This window comes from Osmerus mordax, chromosome 19 (genome assembly GCF_038355195.1).
Source record: "Osmerus mordax isolate fOsmMor3 chromosome 19, fOsmMor3.pri, whole genome shotgun sequence".
NCBI lineage: Eukaryota > Metazoa > Chordata > Actinopteri > Osmeriformes > Osmeridae > Osmerus > Osmerus mordax.
In genome coordinates, this window is record NC_090068.1 from 9,501,979 (window position 1) to 9,521,566 (window position 19,588).

General features: G+C 51.6%; 1 protein-coding gene across 1 annotated transcript in view; it reads left to right on the plus strand.

The window, feature by feature from the left end:
- Nucleotides 1-145: 145 nt before the first annotated feature.
- Nucleotides 146-19,588, plus strand: part of LOC136963103 (peripheral-type benzodiazepine receptor-associated protein 1-like) — a 53,484-nt gene continuing 34,041 nt past the window's right edge. The window contains exon 1 of the mRNA XM_067257116.1: nucleotides 146-400. Coding sequence (XP_067113217.1) covers nucleotides 146-400 — 255 coding nt within the window. The remainder of the gene's footprint in view (nucleotides 401-19,588) is intronic.

The window sequence follows — 19,588 nt, forward strand, 5'->3', positions numbered from 1 at the left end:
CTCTCCCTTTTGAAGTCAGCTCGGTGCGGCCGATCCGTGTAATTCGTCTTGGCGAATGAAAATCCCGTTCTGGACCCGGCACTGGCTGTGCTTCCCATGTGGCTCTATTGATCCCAGCAGCGCCGGCCGACCGTGACGAAGAGTGATGTATGACCTGTGCACCCGGCCGGAGCAGGCAGATCAGCCTTCTGCACACCCAGAGATGGAGAGCCGTGGAGTGGTTGAGCAGCAGACCGGGCTGGGGAGGACAGGGGAGCTGGGGGCCGAGGACCCAGGGGACAAGTCCTCACCAGACACCACCACCACCACAGCCCTTGCTACTCCCACATCAATGCTGGGCAAGAGACACCACTCGCTGTATGAAAACCTCAACGGCTTTGAAGTGGAGGGTCTGCGCAAGGTAGGTCTGGAGGGATGCTGTTATCTACCTGTAACCCCTACAGCTATACAGGGGATACAGGACACATGTTAGGGATATGCTGCTACGGTGTTATGGGTGTTGCATGTTTTGGCGGTCGGTGAGTTTGTGTCTGAGTTGAGTCTTGTGTAAAGGGAGTCAGATGGCTGAGTGGTTAGGGAATCGGGCTAGTAATCAGAAGGTTGCTAGTTCGATTCCCGGCTATGCCAACCAAATGACGTTGTGTCCTTGGGCAAGGCACTTCACCCTACTTGCCTCAGGGAGAATGTCCCTGTACTTACTGTAAGTCGCTCTGGATAAGAGTGTCTGCTAAGTGACTAAATGTAAATGTAACTGCTGGAGCAGTGTGACTCAGGAGTTCCAGGAGTTGGCCGGAGGTGTTTTATGTGGGCCAGCACTGTGGCAGCTTGGATGTGTGCGTTGGCAGTTACTATATTCAGCCAGGGTGACCTCAACCCATATTTCACACCACTGGAGAGCCTAAATGGGACAACAGAGGATCCACTTAACGGTGTCCAATTGAAAGTCAATATGAGAATCCAGAAGAATTTCCTGTAATTGGACGGCACTCTCACGTCGACCGTCTTGCTTGCAGGAAAAAGTGATTTAATGGTGATGAACAGGCTACAGTGTATGGCTACAGTACCCTGCAAGCTGGGCGCTTTAGGAAATCTTTCAAAATCCATAGATACTAAGGAGAGATGGAACAACCTTAACCCTAATGGAGAATGGCAGATTGGAAACAAGAGAAGAGAGAGTGGGCGAGTGTCATGCCCATCCTTGTTCCCCTAAGACTGATTTGACGAGGTAGCTTCGACATGTTTCAGCGCTGAGACCGACACGCCCCTCCGGCCCTCCGCTTGACCCCATGGTGACCTCTCCAGATGACGAGACGAAAGTCCCTCCTCAGGACTGAGTCAGGCAGGGGGCCGTCGGAGCTGCCAGCCTCACCCACAACCTGCCGCCTCACATTTTGGGAAGGGAGGGAACACACTCATGCATATTTCAGGAGAACTTACATTGTTGTTTTCGATGACGTGCTCTTACTTTCCCTTTCTTGCAAAACCAGCGTTACCCAATCCCCTGATCTGGCCGTCAGTCGTAAAAAGGCACCTCCCCGAAAGGGAGCCGGATCTGGGACCTTGTCAGGTCTGCCGTCCCTCCTAAACAGAGGACCCGCTGCCTCTTAAAACCAGTGTAGTCGTAGATCCATAGCAGAACGGCCACAGGAGTGGAGAGAGAGAGCGTTTAAATGATGCATTAGCAATTATCTTCCAGGCCTTTCAGCCCAGTGGGGGGGCCATTGTTCCGCAGGGGGGCCTGTCAGGTTTGGGGAGATCGCTATTTATTTATCTGTTACGTGCAGAGATCACGTGTGTGCGTGCGCGGGCCCCTTTTATTTTCTCATCACCATTTCCAGCCGTCTTGATTGATGGTGCGTGCCGTGCGTGTGTGTGTGTGTTGCTGTGTCTAAATGAAGTGTGAGCTCACCGTGTGAGCGTCTGTGGTCCAGCAGGGCCATTAGTCAGGCCTGTGTGGACTGTGATGGAGCACAGCGCTGTCACAATGGAGCGCACCCACCTCCCAGAGGAGGAACAGGCCTGCTGAGGAGCGCTGCAGAGGGAGGAGGGAGACCTAGACCAAAACACTGGAGAGGGAGGAGGGAGACCTAGACCAAAACACTGGAGAGGGAGGAGGGAGACCTAGACCAAAACACTGGAGAGGGAGGAGGGAGACCTAGACCAAAACACTGGAGAGGGAGGAGGGAGACCTAGACCAAAACACTGGAGAGGGAGGAGGGAGACCTAGACCAAAACACTGCAGAAGGAGGAGGGAGACCTAGACCAAAACACTGGAGAGGGAGGAGGGAGACCTAGACCAAAACACTGGAGAGGGAGGAGGGAGACCTAGACCAAAACACTGGAGAGGGAGGAGGGAGACCTAGACCAAAACACTGGAGAGGGAGGAGGGAGACCTAGACCAAAACACTGCAGAAGGAGGAGGGAGACCTAGACCAAAACACTGGAGAGGGAGGAGGGAGACCTAGACCAAAACACTGGAGAGGGAGGAGGGAGACCTAGACCAAAACACTGCAGAAGGAGGAGGGAGACCTAGACCAAAACACTGCAGAAGGAGGAGGGAGACCTAGACCAAAACACTGCAGGAGGAGGAGGGAGACCTAGACCAAAACACTGGAGAGGGAGGAGGAAGACCTAGACCAAAACACTGGAGAGGGAGAAGGAGAGAGCAGAGAGCCAGTAGTTTATAGGCTTGGGGGTGGTGGTGTGTGTGTGTGTGTGTGTGTGTGTGTGTGTGTGGGGGGGGGGGGGGGTAGTATGAAAGGGACATAGACCACAACCCCCTCCTCTAACGGCTGGCTGTTATTCGGGGGCACGTGTGAACAAGGACGGTCTTTTGTATGAGGTGATGCTGACGCTCCTTCGCATCTCCATAACCCTGTGTGTCACGGCTCACAGTCACGGTTATCAGTGACCTGATTACTCTCCCTTCCCTCACTTCCTCTCTTTCTCTCTCTCTCTCTCTCTCTCTCTCTCTCGTTCTCTCTCTCTGTCTCCCTCTCTCTCCCTTTCTCTCTCTTTTTCTCTCTCCATATCTCCGTCTCTTTCTAGTTTGTCAGCTCTGGGCCTCGTTCAGGTTCAGCCCTACAGCTGTCTGCTTTGTCATGTATTCATGAGGAGCTCTCTGTTCCACTGTGCATGTTTTTCAATGTCCTTTTTAATGCAGAAAGGCGTTAGTATGTGTATGAGTTCTCTTCCCTACTTCACACAGAGGTCATATAAAATGCTCCTGTTTAGCATAGATTGCTTTCCCTCCAGACCAGAATCTCTGGAGAACTGACTTGTCTCTGCATATCATCGGCCTGCATGGTTTTAATGGCCTGCCACTATTACATTCTCTCCTTGGATTTCTTGCCCATTAGGATGAGCCAGCCCTTTTTACAGCCAGCTAAACGTGGCCTTTCTCTGAAGCCATGGTGTATTAGCTCACTAGCACTGCTCCAGGGCAACGTTCATGATTCACAGGCTGACTGCAGCCATGGAGTCCCATTTGAGGGTGATGGTTAATACCATTATTAGCTGCTTCAATTGAGGTTTTTCCACACACAGACCCGGATGCTAACGCTAAACGCTAGGCTAGCTGCTAAGGAGGCTGTTATGTGCTGTGTGTTGGCCTTCTATTCCCACAAATAGAGAGATGGTTTACGTTCTCGGTGAAGATTTACAGTGTGAAAAGGCCTTGGGGGGCTTCAGTTTCACACCGCTGATGACGTCACGTTGTACTGTCACACAACTAACTCAGCCAAGCGCCTGTTCTGTGGAGCTGAGGAGATGGGGCTGGGTTTAATGATTGCTTTGAAGAGGACGCCTGCTTGATGAGGTTTGGCTGGTTCATGGAGCTGCAGTAGAGGACTGTCTGATGAAATGCCTCGGGCAGGGACCAGGGGAGATTTAAGGGTGGTGTTCCTGCCTCTGTACACCCCCGCCCACCCCCCCACCCCCCTCACTCTGTCTTTAGGTGTCCTGAGCACCTAGCACCTTATCCAGGCTCCTTCCACTGTGTCGAACACATTGGTTTCATTGTATTTGGGAGAAATAATCGTATCTTTCTGTATTAATCTCACCTTTTCATTCAGCCCAGGGGGGATTTCTTTCACCTTTTGTGTTGCTCCCTTGGTTCTGCCACAGCCTGTTAACCAGTCTCTCCTCTGGCTGTCAGGGTACTGAAGCCCTGGGCTCATGCAGTGTGCCACAACGTTGTTAACACGGTGTACGGTACACAGTGTACCTATCCTCACAGCCGTGTTAGGGACAGCCCCTGTTCTTGTTGTCTGTTAAAGACAAGTTGTCCAACAGTTTCTGAAAAGGCTCGTCTTGGTGGTCTGTTCTTATACAGTGCACCGGCACCAGGAGGGGAGTCGTACAGTGGAGCAACGAGCGGAGGGCCTGTGTGTTTAAGAACCCTCCACAGGGGTCACGCTCCTCAGTTTTCCATTAGAACACAATTAATCATGTTATCTGATTAGCCCTCATCTGGGCCGCGATGCTCCAATTACAGCCCAGGGAGTAACGAGGGGCTGGATTGAGTTGGCACCGATTCAGAGATCCCGGTCTATCGACCAGCACCCCTTCTCCACCCCGCCTCCCCCTCCATCCACCCACACACACACTCGCACGCACTCACACACACACCTCCGCCCTCTTACAGTGCCTAACACTGTGTAAGTGTTCACTTCAGCGGGTCTGTATCTCCCAGTGTTGTCCTGTGTGTGCGAGAGGGCTGTGGCACCATGACCTTTCAGCTGCTGCATTATGAATCGCATCTTAGGCGGTGCTGCATCTAATCGCAGTCGATCTGATTGGCTCGTCTCTCTCCGTAGCCAGGGGCGGTCCAGGGTGCCCCTGCAGCAGGGACGCAGGTACGGGGACTGGCATTCTGACACACAGACTGTAATCTGTAGTGCAGTGGCAGGAGATGGCTCAGGTTTAAGCCTCGTTCCACATCCTGCAGTGCTGTTATCAGTGTCGCGCAGTTTGAGGATATTCTCCCTCTCTCCTACTCTGAGTTGAAGAGTTTGTCCCCTCTGGCCATGTAAGGCCGAAAAGTGAACATGGGAAGTCCTTATCACATGTTGCAGGGCCCTGGAGTGCCTGGGCGCGACAATGGGATTGTGTGTTATACAGTATACCTTGTCCTGTGTGATTCAGGCCTGTCCCCTGATCATGGCGGATGGAGACCCACAGAAAGGGTGGTGGTGTGGAGCCGTTGTCGGCCGGCGCTGGTGCTGGGTGGGGTGTGCGGCGAGGGAGTGTGGGACTGTGGGACGCCGGCCCCACAGCTCTGCTCTGACCCACTTTGGGGCTGTGGGAAAAAAAGGTAAAGTGGAGCGCTGCTCCAGAACTGAGCCTCCCTCTCTATCTTTCTCCATCGATCTCTCTTATTCTCCCTCTTTTCTATATCTCTTTCTTTCTAAAGTATCTCTCTGTCTATATTTCTCTCTCTCTCTCTCTCTCTATCTCTCTCTCTCTCTCTTCCCCTGCTGTTGCACCTCTGCCTACCTCAGGAAGATGGCAGTCTGCTACGTGGGAGAGCAGTCCGTGAAAGCTGACCATCTCTGCCCTTCACCTTCTCCTGAGCATCCATGGAGAGTCTTTGAGCTCCCTGGGGGGCGGGGCTGGGGGGGGATGGAGGGGTGGGCGGAGAGTCTAGATGCAAGAAGGATAGTCCACCGCACGACTTTCTCTTTGATCACGCCATGAGGTTTGAAGGCAAAATAAATTAATACACGCTGCTGGTAAATGTGGCATTGGAGCAGTGTTTTGGATGTGATCGAAGAGATGGGATTTGATTCATGTCGTTGATCCAAACCCTCCAAGCGCATGTCCCACAGTGCTTTCTCCTGCTTCTGATTCAGAGCACAGCTTGACTGGGGTCTGAGCTTCTCTTTCATATCAGGAACACAAGCATCGGATGTTGAGACGCCGGGCTCACATTTAGTTTTCACAACCCGCTGAAGGCAGATTGTAAGATAACAGGCTCTGCCAAGTCTCATTTAAATGTAAATAAAAGGGCAGATTGTTAGCAGTACAAGGGATTTCCACTTGCGCCGATCCAGTGTTTCCAAACTGTGCCGTCAACAACATCTTCACAGCCAAAGATGTTGTCCTATTTCAGGGGGTGGCAGTTTTTTTTCTCCCCTGGCCCTCGTGTGGGAACAGGGCGCAGCTGATATCTATCTATCTCCTTTTGTATGCTGTCCTCTTCCTCTGAGAACCCCAGGGGGAGAGGGCAACATGGCTGCATCCACTGGAGTCCCTCGCTCCAGGGAGGGGCTGAACAGACAGGCTGAGGAGATTGAGACTTGAGCTTGAGGCTGGGTCACGGCTCTGTGTGAGTCTCTCCTGAGGGGTCAACCCCCTCTGTCAACACCTGTCCTCGTTTGATGAAACGTCCATCCTAAAGCCAGGCCGCTGGGCGGTCAAGCCCGACGCCGCAGATGCCTCTCTGCCGTTAGGCCTGTCAGGGAGAGGGCTGTCTGAGGAAGGTGCTTGGGACGGTGGACGAGCTGAGCCGCGGTCTCTTGATGGAGTGTGTGACCTTTTATTTTTGTCGCTTTCATTAGGTATCTCCCTGAGGGGGGGGGGGGGTGACCTGACATGATCCCCCCCCCTCTGGTCCCTTGACCCCTCCGGGAAACCGACAAAACTGCTGAAATTGGAGAAACTCGCAACACGGTGACGATCTGCCAGCTGCAAAAGAAACTGCCTGCCTTTCGGTTTTCCCAGTGTCATAAATCCTTGAGGCGTGCATGCTGTGGCCGAGTGGCTGTACATAATTAATGAGTTACACAAGCCTTTGTCTGCTTGGCCCTCCACTTCCTCAGAGTAGTAACCAAAGCATCAGATATAAGCAAGAGGACCAAGTCGTCTTTGTGTGTGTGTGAGCCCCAGTAGTCAGTATATCTCTTTTAACGCCGTTCCAGGCCTCAGTGGTGAATAATTGATCACAGCGTTTGTCTCATCTCCAGCTTGTTTGGTCGACCCCCCCACCCCCACCCCCCTCCCCCCCACCAGCATCACCACATCCCAGCCCAAACAGCCCAGAGAGCGTCTGTCTGGCAGGCTGCTTCCCCAGCCCCTTAAGGGTTCTACACCCTGTCTGCAGCCACAACAAACCTGCCCACTGTGGGTGTCAGGAGGTCAGTGGAGCCGGCATCCTCTGGATCGTCTCTCACTGGCTCTACGCTCCTCTCAGGCCTTCTAGCACCCTGACAGGAGTGGAAGACGGCCATCCACAGACTGCTGCTGTGCGTGCTTGCTTGCCTAATGGGGTCCGACCAGATCGGAACCTCACTGCAGAACCCCGACAAGTGGACCCACATGTTGGGTCTGTTCATGTTTTTTGCCTCCTTTTTAACATGTGTGAACGGAGGAGTGTTTAATCCAATTACTGCTGGCCAAACACTAGCCTGGCTCCTCCACCAGCCCAACCCTGCCTCTGGAGGGGGAGGAGAGGGTCTCTGCACAGGGAACAGCTATGGAAATATGTCCCCTCCCTTGACTGTCTGCCCCAGCTCAACAGGAGCAGGACCTTTTGTAAATGTCAGAGGCATGACAGAGACCATGCTGCAGGTGCTTCTCTCCGCCGTGCTTGTCTCCACCCCAAGAACCCCCCTCTCTCTTCCTGTTGCCCACCCCCTTCCTCTTTTCGCCCTCTGGGTTTCTATCCGCTGCCCTGTTTAAGCTCCTTAACCTTGAGCCTCTCACGGAAACCGTCCTCTGAGTACCTGTTCATGTACTGCAGTCAGCCCTCCTCTGCCATCTTCACGCCTCCTGCCTTTCCGAGCAAATCACCTCTTATCCTTGAATTATGGCACAGAAGGGAATTTCAAATATCAGTGGAGGCCCTGGTGCATTACTCCTCCTCTGTCTGTCTGTCTGTCTGTCTCTATCCTCTCTCTCTCTCTCTCTCTCTCTCTCTCTCTCTCTCTCTCTCTCTCTCTCTCTCTCTCTCTCTCGTCCTCCACCCCCTCAGACTGTAGAGCTTGCCTCATTACAGGCTTGTTTAACCCCCCCCTCACGTCAGATGGGGAGGGTCTGGGAGTCCCCTCTCCAGTAGGCATGCAGGGGCTGCCCTCCAGATGTGGTCCCCTCTCCCATGGTCCTACGAGGCCGTCTGCCCTCCGTGACATTCACGTGACATTTTGGACCTACCCTCTCGATGCCCCCCTCCCCCGGATGAAACCTATGATTACTGCTAATCCCCCCCATCACGCTATATGAGCCTGGGGGGGAAAGCGTTTTACGGAAGAGCCCCTCTCAGAGGGGCAATTACTGCATGTGACCTCCAGCTGTGAACACTGGGATTACTCTGAAGAGTTTTGATGATGGTCTATTGTTGATAAGGTGTGGTGCTGCTATGTTGCAATCAGTGCTGAGGTCCCTGTGTTTTGGCCCCTCGAGTGGCTTTGTCACAACTGCCCTTTTGTCTCTTGAAACAGTTGTGTTTAAAAAAAAAAAAAAAGATTATATATTATTCCAGGAGTTGACCTTCCTGTGTCCTCTACCTGGGTTGGTGGCGTGTCCTCTAATGCTGGAGTGTGTGTGTGTCTGTGTGTGTGTGTGGGGGGGGGGGTTAGATTGATGGCCATGTCTGCTCCTCCCCACCCATCTCTGGACATGCTTCTGGGAGCAGTCTCTGCCTCGTTCCTCACCCCAGACAGTGTCACGTTCTCCTCTGTGCTGGTGATGCATCAGCAGGGTTCACCTGGATGCTGCCCCGTGTTGACTGGTCCTCTGGTCCTCTGGTCCTCTGGTCCCCTGGTCCTCTGGTCCCATGGTCCTCTGGTCCCCTGGTTCTCTGGTCCTCTGGTCCCCTGGTCCTCTGGTCCCCTGGTCCTCTGGTCCTCTGGTCCCCTGGTCCTCTGGTCCTCTGGTCCTCTGGTCCCCTGGTTCTCTGGTCCTCTGGTCCCCTGGTCCTCTGGTCCTCTGGTCCTCTGGTCCCCTGGTTCTCTGGTCCTCTGGTCCCCTGGTCCTCTGGTCCCTGCTCTGTGTGGCCCCCTTTCAAACCAAGGCAGGGTGAGGGCCGCTTTCTCCTTTAGACAGCAAAATAACCTGTTTCTCTGGTTTGTGTGTGTCCCTGATGTGTGAGTGTGTGTGTCCATGGTGTGTGTGTGTGTGTGTGTGTCCCTGGTGTGCGTGTCTGACTGTGTCTATGGAGGTGTGACAGTGACAGAGTGAAGGGGGAGGGCCCTGGTGGCCCGGCTCACTGGGGTTGTTCCAGCACGCACTCCCATCCTGGAAGCTGGGAACTCATTCACCTGATGTGGAAGAGGGTCAACCGTGTCTGGAAATGAAACGGAGTGAATGACATGTCCTCATGGGTTAGCAGTGCAGTCGGTTAACGTTCCTGCTCATGGAAACGTACGTTTTTATAGGAATCTTTTGAATTATTCATTGCGATTGGAGGATTTCCAATACTTCCTACCACTTGTATGCAGTCTTACATGCACATTCTGTGTGTGTTTGCAGCCCTAATTAAGGATCAGTCCTATCCTAGTGTTAATGTAATCTCTGGTTCCCACTCTGTTAGCTAGGCAGCGTTTTGCTGGCACTGTAGCTTGTTGTGTCTGACAGCATGTTAAAAGGGGGCGGAGAGGCTGATGTGCATATGCAATTCTCTTTGACAAGATTAAGGGCTCATATCCTTTTGAAGCAGTCCGGTTTAGACACTGGTGGGGGGGGGGGGGGGCTTGGCGGGGTGTGGGGGGAGTGGTGTGGGGGTGTGGGGTGGGGGGGAGTTCACTGCACCTCCGTCTGCCCATTCCTTCCTCGCCATTTTGTGGCGACTCTGCACTTAATGGAATAATTTGGTGACCCATAAGGTTCCCCTCGCGTTTTTGTTTTGTTTTTGTGACTTTTGAAAGGGCAGACGCGTTCTGCATGTCTGATGTCTCATTACCCGCCCCCCCGCCCTCCCAGACAGAGGGACACTGTGTTTATGCGTGGCCTCGTGGGCTTGGGAGATGACTAGCGTAGTATTGCAGCTGCGTGTTCAACCAGGCTGAGTCTTAATTACCGAGCTGGAAGGCCAACGACCTCGGGAGGTTTCACAGAGGGCAAATTTGTTTGATTGGAAAAGCTGCCATGCACCATTTACCACCTGTCACTACACCAGACGTTAGGTGAAACATGTTAACCGTGAGGGGAGCACGGGTCACCTTGGAGACAGATTGCTTGTTTTCTTACGCGCAACACCGTTGATTTTTCACCCGGTTCAAACCGGGTGTTTTGTATCAGTCGCGTTCTTGTTTTTGAGAAGAGTGCGTCGCTCGTCTAGTCTAGCTCAGCCATCTCCAGTCAGACCTGCTCTGAGGCAGTCTACAACCTCCTGGCTCCACTCAAACCTGCTCTGAGGCAGTCTACAACCTCCTGGCTCCACTCAGACCTGTTCTGAGGCAGTCTACAACCTCCTGGCTCCAGTCAGACCTGCTCTGAGGCAGTCTACAACCTCCTGGCTCCACTCAGACCTGCTCTGAGGCAGTCTACAACCTCCTGGCTCCAGTCAGACCTGCTCTGAGGCAGTCTACAACCTCCTGGCTCCACTCAGACCTGCTCTGAGGCAGTCTACAACCTCCTGGCTCCACTCAGACCTGCTCTGAGGCAGTCTACAACCTCCTGGCTCCACTCAGACCTGCTCTGAGGCAGTCTACAACCTCCTGGCTCCACTCAGACCTGCTCTGAGGCAGTCTACAACCTCCTGGCTCCACTCAGACCTGCTCTGAGGCAGTCTACAACCTCCTGGCTCCAGTCAGACCTGCTCTGAGGCAGTCTACAACCTCCTGGCTCCAGTCAGACCTGCTCTGAGGCAGTCTACAACCTCCTGGCTCCACTCAGACCTGCTCTGAGGCAGTCTACAACCTCCTGGCTCCAGTCAGACCTGCTCTGAGGCAGTCTACAACCTCCTGGCTCCAGTCAGACCTGCTCTGAGGCAGTCTACAACCTCCTGGCTCCAGTCAGACCTGCTCTGAGGCAGTCTACAACCTCCTGGCTCCACTCAGACCTGCTCTGAGGCAGTCTACAACCTCCTGGCTCCAGTCAGACCTGCTCTGAGGCAGTCTACAACCTCCTGGCTCCACTCAGACCTGCTCTGAGGCAGTCTACAACCTCCTGGCTCCACTCAGACCTGCTCTGAGGCAGTCTACAACCTCCTGGCTCCACTCAGACCTGCTCTGAGGCAGTCTACAACCTCCTGGCTCCACTCAGACCTGCTCTGAGGCAGTCTACAACCTCCTGGCTCCACTCAGACCTGCTCTGAGGCAGTCTACAACCTCCTGGCTCCAGTCAGACCTGCTCTGAGGCAGTCTACAACCTCCTGGCTCCAGTCAGACCTGCTCTGAGGCAGTCTACAACCTCCTGGCTCCACTCAGACCTGCTCTGAGGCAGTCTACAACCTCCTGGCTCCAGTCAGACCTGCTCTGAGGCAGTCTACAACCTCCTGGCTCCAGTCAGACCTGCTCTGAGGCAGTCTACAACCTCCTGGCTCCAGTCAGACCTGCTCTGAGGCAGTCTACAACCTCCTGGCTTCAGGCCTGCACTTAGTACTGGATCCTCTCTGGTCTAAACCGTACGAGCGTACCCAGGTGCCCCCATGCCACCTCGGGGCGCAGTGTTCCAGACATGTCACCAGCATATGGAGAAGGGGGTGGGGGGGGCCGGTGTTTGGGAGGCCTCATCCAGATTGTCCATTTTAACATTGGACCTGTGCCTCAGGGCAGGTTCACCCAGAGGGACCGTGTGTGGAGGGGGCGTGTGTTGGAGTGGAGTGCTGGGGGGGGCCCCCTCTTTGTTCTCCAGCGCTGAGCGTGAGACCCCCTAATCTGTCTTCACTGGGTGTCCGGCGGCGATGGCTCTGTGAAAAATGCATGATGGGATTGGAGAGGACACTTTAGCGGACTGCTTCATGACTAATAGATGTTGGGAGAGAGTTGATGTTATTAACAGCCCCAGAACCACATATTCACCTTGTTCTGGAGTTTTATTGATATCTTCTCTTTTATTTGGGCTCTGTTGCCATTTAGATACTCGTGAATGGATACCATTACCTAGGTACAGGTAATGCTCAGTAAATGTATTGCCGTTAAAGGCTTGTCAGGACTTTAGGCATTTATCTTGCTTTGTGTGCAGGTATCAATAGACTTAATTCACTAGCCTACTCTACACCAGCCTGGAGGGGTAGGCTGTCTGGGCAGGGAGGCTGGTGATGGGGTAGTCTGTCTGGGCACAGAGGCTGGTGATGGGGTAGTCTGTCTGGGCAGGGAGGCTGGTGATGGGGTAGGCTGTCTGGGCAGAGAGGCTGGTTATGGGGTAGGCTGTCTGGGCAGGGAGGCTGGTGATGGGGTAGGCTGTCTGGGCACAGAGGCTGGTGATGGGGTAGGCTGTCTGGGCACAGAGGCTGGTGATGGGGTAGGCTGTCTGGGCAGGGAGGCTGCTGTTGGGGTAGGCTGTCTGGGCAGGGAGGCTGGTGTTGGGGTAGGCTGTCTGGGCAGGGAGGAGGTGCTGGAGGGATAGGTGGGTGGGAAGAGGCTCCACCACCGCAAGATTAGAAACCCGTGGGGAGGCGTCCTGTGTCTGCCTCCTAATGAGAAAACCAAAATAGATTTGTAGGAAGAGAAAGCCTAGATGCACAATAAAACAGCAGTCGTGCAGAAACAGTAGCTACCATCAGCACTTACTCTGTGAAATAAGAGGCCCTGCTTAATTGGAAAGGGATCAGTCCATGCTCTGGCTTTGATCTCCTTCTCCACATCAGGGTGGACGTTTGACTTCCAATACAATTAGTTCAGCCTCCTGGCATAAACTCAATTACGTTTTTAACAGAAGTATATAAAAACAATTATTATAAAATGAACAAAAAAGAAATGTTCTGGATTCAATCCAAGTACGGAATTTCATGGCTGTCATGTTTCATTCTCTGGTGTGCCACAAGGCTCCCTGCGTAGCACCGTTGATCTAGGTCACAGGAAGAAGTGGACAATGCCTCCCTCCCAGGAAACAGAGGACGTCCTTCCCTGCAGCAGGTTTCATGTGCCGGATCATCAAAGGTTTGGTAGATTTCCCACCATGAACAAAGATGAGACCGAAATCCAGTCCGGGTTCTCGTCAGCTCCAGAACCAGTCTTGAGACTTCAAAAGAAAGACTCTTCCTGAACTGTTTTACTTGTCTTCTAAGATGATACTGGCAGCAGGGGGCGAGGCATCAATGTCTTTTAGTTCTCAGAAGTTCTTTATCTATTTTGGTTCTTTGGAGCCGTCATACGAACAAAAATAAGGGGATTTTATTTATTTTCGATTATTTTTTTAACCTTGCTTTCATCGGTGGTCATCGTTTCCATTTGAAGTACATTTTTAGCTCAGAGCTCTTTCACACCCAAGAGCTTCTCTGGTTTGGCTCGGTTGAACACTGAAATTTGACAGTTTCTTTTGAGGTAAAAGGGACTTTTGTCTTTGAGAACAATGAATATCAAAGTGCAAAATTCTATTTTACCCATGGTTACCTTTTTTGTCATACCTTGTTTGTCCCTTAATATTTCTAGAGCAGCCTAACCCCAGGCTATTGAAACCTCACATGATTGAAATTCTGTTTTCCATCTGTGACTCAGGGCTCCTTTCCCTGTCAAGGCATCTGTCTGGACTTACAATCTAACAACGGGTGTTAATTCCTCACAAAGGACCCCACACACAGATCACATTTTGGGTGGAAAAACGCGGTCTTCTCCCAAGCAAGAGGCGTTGGGAAACCGAGTTAATTATGGGAATCCTCGTGGGGAAAGCCCCACAGAAGGAACCCTGCAATAGAAACAATGTTGTTTTGTCATGCAGAACCTCCAAATGGGGAAAAAAGATTTTCTGAAAAGTGTTCCTTAAATGTGTTATTATTCTCCCTCCGTCTAGCTACTGGGGAATCTAATAGACTATTTCCATTTGGCTTTGGCCTTTTCACTTATCCTCTTAAATGAAAATCAGTTCAATAATATTTCAGATGAGAGGAACTGGATCAAACTGCTTTTGCAGCAGAATAATGGTCTCCATTGTGTTGAGCACAGGGTCTCAGAATGCACATTACTGCAGGGAATATTTGCACATTTAACTCTTACACCCTCCATATGCCCATTGACTTATCTACAGCTAACACACCATGCCCTAGTGGCTGTCAATCAAACCCTAACCACAAATTATAGTCGTTAATCAAACGCTGTCCATTAAAACACAACACTACCCTCCCATCTCTGGCCAGCCAGGTCCTCTAATAGACCCTCTCACCTCAGACAGCTGGGGGCTTTTAAATGGATTGTCTTCCAATTTAAATGGAGTTGTGCTGAAATATCACTCCATTACATATTTTATCTTTAGCTCGTATGCGCCCGCTGAGTGTTCTTATCAAAACAGTTCAGGCTCAGATAAATGCTTGTTGGAATTAAAACCTGCAACGTGTTACTGTAAATGAACAATGGAGATTCCCCAGTAGTCTCCCTTTGTGAGGCGCTAGAATCAATCAAGGAGCTCTCTGTCTCTCTCTCTCTCTCTCTCTCTCTCTCTCTCTCTCTCTGTCTGAAGCGTGAAGCCTGACAGTTAACAGCTTCATTACCAGCACCTTCGCTGGGTCTGGTGAGTTCTTATCGACGCCATGCTTGGACGCCCTGCATCACAACAGAAAATCCCAATGTTGTGACAGTGTTTGGACACTGCAGCCTAGCATGTAGACACCCGGCTAATGAGACACACAGGCGGTCTGGAGAGAGGAGACTTGCCTCGCTCCCTAGGCTCCTCATGACTATAAGAGGGGTTTAACCAGCGGAGCAGTGGAAGCAACCTCATTAGAAAACCACTGATTGAATATTGTGTGGGAGAGAGCGACACACACAGGGAGGCATTGATTGTAGCCATCTTAACGCTTCACTGGTGTCATGAAGGCCTGTGGTGCCCAGTTTAATGGAATGCAATTATTTCTAGTCTGTGTTGAATATTGTTATTGCCACCCCCCCCTCCACCCCCAACACACACTTCATTAAAACAGAGGGGGAGGGGCCTTCCTTTGACTGTGATGTGGGGGAGATGTGAGCGAGGAGGGGGTGGGGGCATGTGTGGATGGTGGGGCGTGGGGGGAGATCTCAGCTCAGTTGCCAACAGCAGACAAGGCCTGGATTAATTAGCCGATGTATTGGAGGGAGTCAGGTGGCTGAGCGGTGAGGGAATCGGGCTGGTAATCTGAAGGTTGCCGGTTCGATTCCCGACCGTGTCAAATGACGTTGTGTCCTTGGGCAAGGCACTTCACCCTACTTGCCTCAGGGGGAATGTCCCTGTACTTACTGTAAGTCGCTCTGGATAAGAGCGTCTGCTAAATGACTAAATGTAAATGTATTGAGATGCAGCCGACTTGGCCTGATTCTCAGCCGGCGCCTTAGACACACACACCACTGAGAGGAGATCTGGACGCATGTCTGTCTCCAGACTGCTAATGCCACTTTTACCAAACGAATCTGGGCTTTTGTTTACGCTCCCTACAACCCTAGTGTTCCGTTTATGTCGTCTGCCTCTCCAGATGCACCCGTGATGTGATGGCGAGAGGATGTTGTTGCATGTTAAACACCCCGTCCTATTGTGATGATGAGAATGGCCGACACAATTCCTTAACAAGAGCATTCTACAGCTCCAGGGGATTGTTGTCAAGTTACCGGTTGGATTAGGATGTTCTGGGTGTTGTGTTGCTCTGATCACCTGCTACCCAGAAACACCACCTCGGTACCTGTACGACTAAAACATATCACCATTTACCTGTACGACGAATAAATATCTGCTCCACTTACCATGTGTCCCCAGCGAATAGAAATGACATGACAGCTCTCGGCAAGGAATGACACATTTTTCTGATTGGCCAGGGAGCTTAGCGATGGTCTTGAGAGTCCCAGAGATAAATCTCCGTCACTCTCGGAGAAGGAAGCTGTCAAGGCTTTGCGCCATTAAATTGATGACACGGTACAGTTATCTATCCATCGAACAAAGCTGCATGTTTTTGTCTTCACAACTGCTTGAACAATGGGAGCCTTGTAGCCGGTTTGGTGTGCAGTCACCTACGCTTAAGACGGTTCCGTCTCTGCCAGCCCAGGGGAGCAGAGTATTCAGGTTGTGTTGGTGTGTTGTTACAGGACCAGATGTGGCCCGGTCTATGGAGGCCTTCTGGGCTCCTACTGCTCGTCAGGGTTTACTGGAAACCGCTGACGCTTTTGTTTCAGACCAGGCGCTGGAGAATCCAGTTCACACGTTATACACGTAGCCCATGGATTTCAGAGAGAAGATCACCTAGTTCAGGGGGTCTATGCATATGTACGAGCAGGATATCCATCATCTCTCTCTCTTTGGGATTTCTCTTTTTGGCTTTCTGCCTCTGCCTACATACTACTGTCTGCATACAACATTGTTTTTATCCATACTAGGGCTGGGAGACTGCTTTTGACATCATTCCTTTTCGCTGACTTTGCGTTCTGTGCCAGACGCGTTCCTCCCAGGGTTGTAAATGTTTCTCAGTGCTCGTGTGTATTTATCTTCCTTCAAGATGGCCACATGACCCTGTTCTACTTCACAATATGGGGCCATCGCACCTTCCCCGTACTTTCCCCTGATGTCATTTCATATGTAGGCTGCTGCCTTTTGTTTGAGAACCAACACTGTATCTAGTAGCCTTTTGTTAGAGCACCTGTGCAGGTCCATTAGCCAAGAAGAGCACAGCCCTAAATGTCGCGTCTCATTTCGGATGAAATGCATCCTTGCCATGGCCCCCTCCTCCTGATCTAATAGCCAAGTAATTGGAGCGTGTCCTCGAATGGAAACATTGATTTCTGGGGCTGTTTTGGCGAACACACCCACCCGCACCACAGTCAGTGGAAGGGGACGCTCTGCGTTTTTTCCGTCCGTCGCTCTCAGACGCTCCCCGTCTCAGACGCTCCCCGTCTCTCCCTTGCGTCTCCGTCTGCAGCGTCTAGCAGGCGGGAGCGTGCTCGCTCTCCCTTTGTGCTCCTCAGCAGCCTGCCAGGAAGACGTGATGAAGAAGAGGTACTCCCCAGAGGAACGGCAGCGCTCGCTGCAAAGCTGCAGAGCCGCCTCCCTGCCTGCATGCACAGCATGTCCAACAGTCTTCAGTACGACGGCGATGCATTGTTACAAAGCCCCCCCCCCCTTGGCAGTTCTTGCGTGAACAGAGAGCATATTTAGAAACGAGTACAATGAGTAGCATGTTATAGGATTGCCACAACCAAATGATGCAAAGATGCGTTTACTTTATTCGTTTTGCTCAATTCTGTTCAGATGGAGTCATGCTGGGCTGCCTCATGATTAGGCTGTGTTCACGAGGTCCAGGTAATGAGCCTGCCATGTATGACCTCACCTTCTGGTGGGTCTGTGGATGAACAGGTGCTACACACAAACCTTGGAGTGTGTGTGTGTGTGTGTGTGTGTGTGTGTGTGTGTGTGTGAGAGTGAGAGTGTCACCTTAGAAGGCCAGAGGGGGGTCCAGTCCTCTTAGAGAGGGAAAGAGTTCTAGAGAGAAAGGAACAGTCAGCTTGTTGTCAGCAGTGGTCTGCTCCCCCCCTTCCTCTCTTTACCTGATGACTATGAGAAACCAAATGCAAGCACCCCCTGAAACACGCCATCACCAACCAACCCTTCAGGTTGACCTATATCCCATGGGTATTTCTCACAGCACTCCTCAGCCCAGGGCCATGTTCTTAGTGTTCAAGTCACCCTATCTAGTGTGTTTTCCATAGCTCTTGAAGAGTTCACTGAGACACTGAGGGGTTAGGATTGCTGTGGCTAGATTCATTTTACATTTATTCATTTAGCAGGCACTTTTATCCGAAGTGACTTTCAAGAAAGAGCTTTACAAAACATGCATAGGTCAATGATCATAAACAACGAGTTGGCCCCAAAAACATTGCGGGTAGCCTAAACATGAAGCATACATTGTGAAAAGCAAATAAGTGCCAATGGGTAAAACCAGAAGATTCAGGCTTGAGGAAGGTGTGTAGAGCTTATCATTTAATTTGGAAAACATTGGTCCAGACTAGAATCAGGTTAAGATCGGTTCTCATTGACTATGTTTGCAATGTTTACTGTGAATATTTCATGAAATTCATTGAATAATACATCCAGCTGCATCTGCTCCCTTTACCAGTCTGTTGTTGATACTGTACCTCTGGTCATCCCTTTGTAACGTTAGAAACCATGTACGGTGAATGGCTGCTCCAATCGCTCGCATGTCCACCGTAGACCCAGTTACCATGGTAACCAAGGGCCCGGTGATGTCAGCGTGTGTTTTTTCGAACGCAGCCAGAACAACCTTCGGTTATCCAGGCATGCCCGGCCTTGGGCTAGCCAGCACCCTGACGCTCTCTGGCTCACAAGTGGGACGACCGTGGTGCTGCTGAGTGCTGGCAGGATGGAGCCACAGACTGAACACTAAAACGTGATTGGCTCTGAGCTCGAGTGACAGCCCTGGAACCTTGTGCGTGAGGGTGGTCGCCATGACTCTGGCCCGTCTGCCAGGGGGAACGCAGGCACCAACCTCCAGCTACTGAAAAAGGCCTCCCAGGGAACAATTAGAGGATATGGATCCACTCCAAGATCATTAGAATCAGAATACAGCCGGGCAGAGGGAGGCTGACCTCATCCTGGGACGGCTGCCTCTGACTTGATTGATTGGGTCTTAGTGTAGTTCTCCTTAGTTTAGTTTTCCTGAGTGCACTGCAAGGCCCAGTACCATCTTCAGCGATGACCAGAGAGCACTCAAGGACACGTTTCACCTCTGAGCTGTCGCTCGGCCCTGCTCTGCCTTGAAGAGGTTGTTTGCTGAGGCAAATGTTCAGTGGGGTTAATGTAAGCCTTTGTACACTGCAGTCTACCTCTTTTCAGGGGCTGTTTTACCAGTGTATGGCTGTGTACTGTAGCTCACAGTAGGTTAACATCCCCTTTAGAAATACTTATTCTAAACCAGATAGTACTGTCCTTTTATTATGGGTTCTTAAATTACTCTCTTAAACAAGTTCATCTCTGCAACTCCACTGTTTCCTTGATGTATTTTAAAAGTTCTACCTTTTGCAATGTTGTACAATTTCAACAAGTTGTTTGGAACTGTCATTTATTAATTAAAAAAAAAAAAGGCGTGTCCTATTATTATACTGTATGCCCAAATGAACTGTAGATTTAAAGACATTTACTCCAAGACATGCCTCAGAAAAGTACAATTACGCTGAGAGATCCTCCTCTCTCTCACTTTCCCAGGGCTCATTTACTGGCTGAGGGGATTTAGGATTCAACAAGCACTGAGGCAGAGCAGCAGTCTGCCTGTGTAGCCATCCATCATCTCCAGCAGCATGGCCTTCAACAGCGCCCCCCTGGAGGCACTACATCACTGTCAGCTCCGCGTCTGAAACCCCCTCCCACCGCCGCCTCCAGACCCAGTCTGGAACCTGGGCTCCTCACCAGGAGTGTCCTTGATACCCCTGCCCAGCTCAGCTCCTGGTCCTGGGGCATCCTTATACCCCTGCCCAGCTCAGCTCCTGGTCCGGGGGCATCCTTATACCCCTGCCCAGCTCAGCTC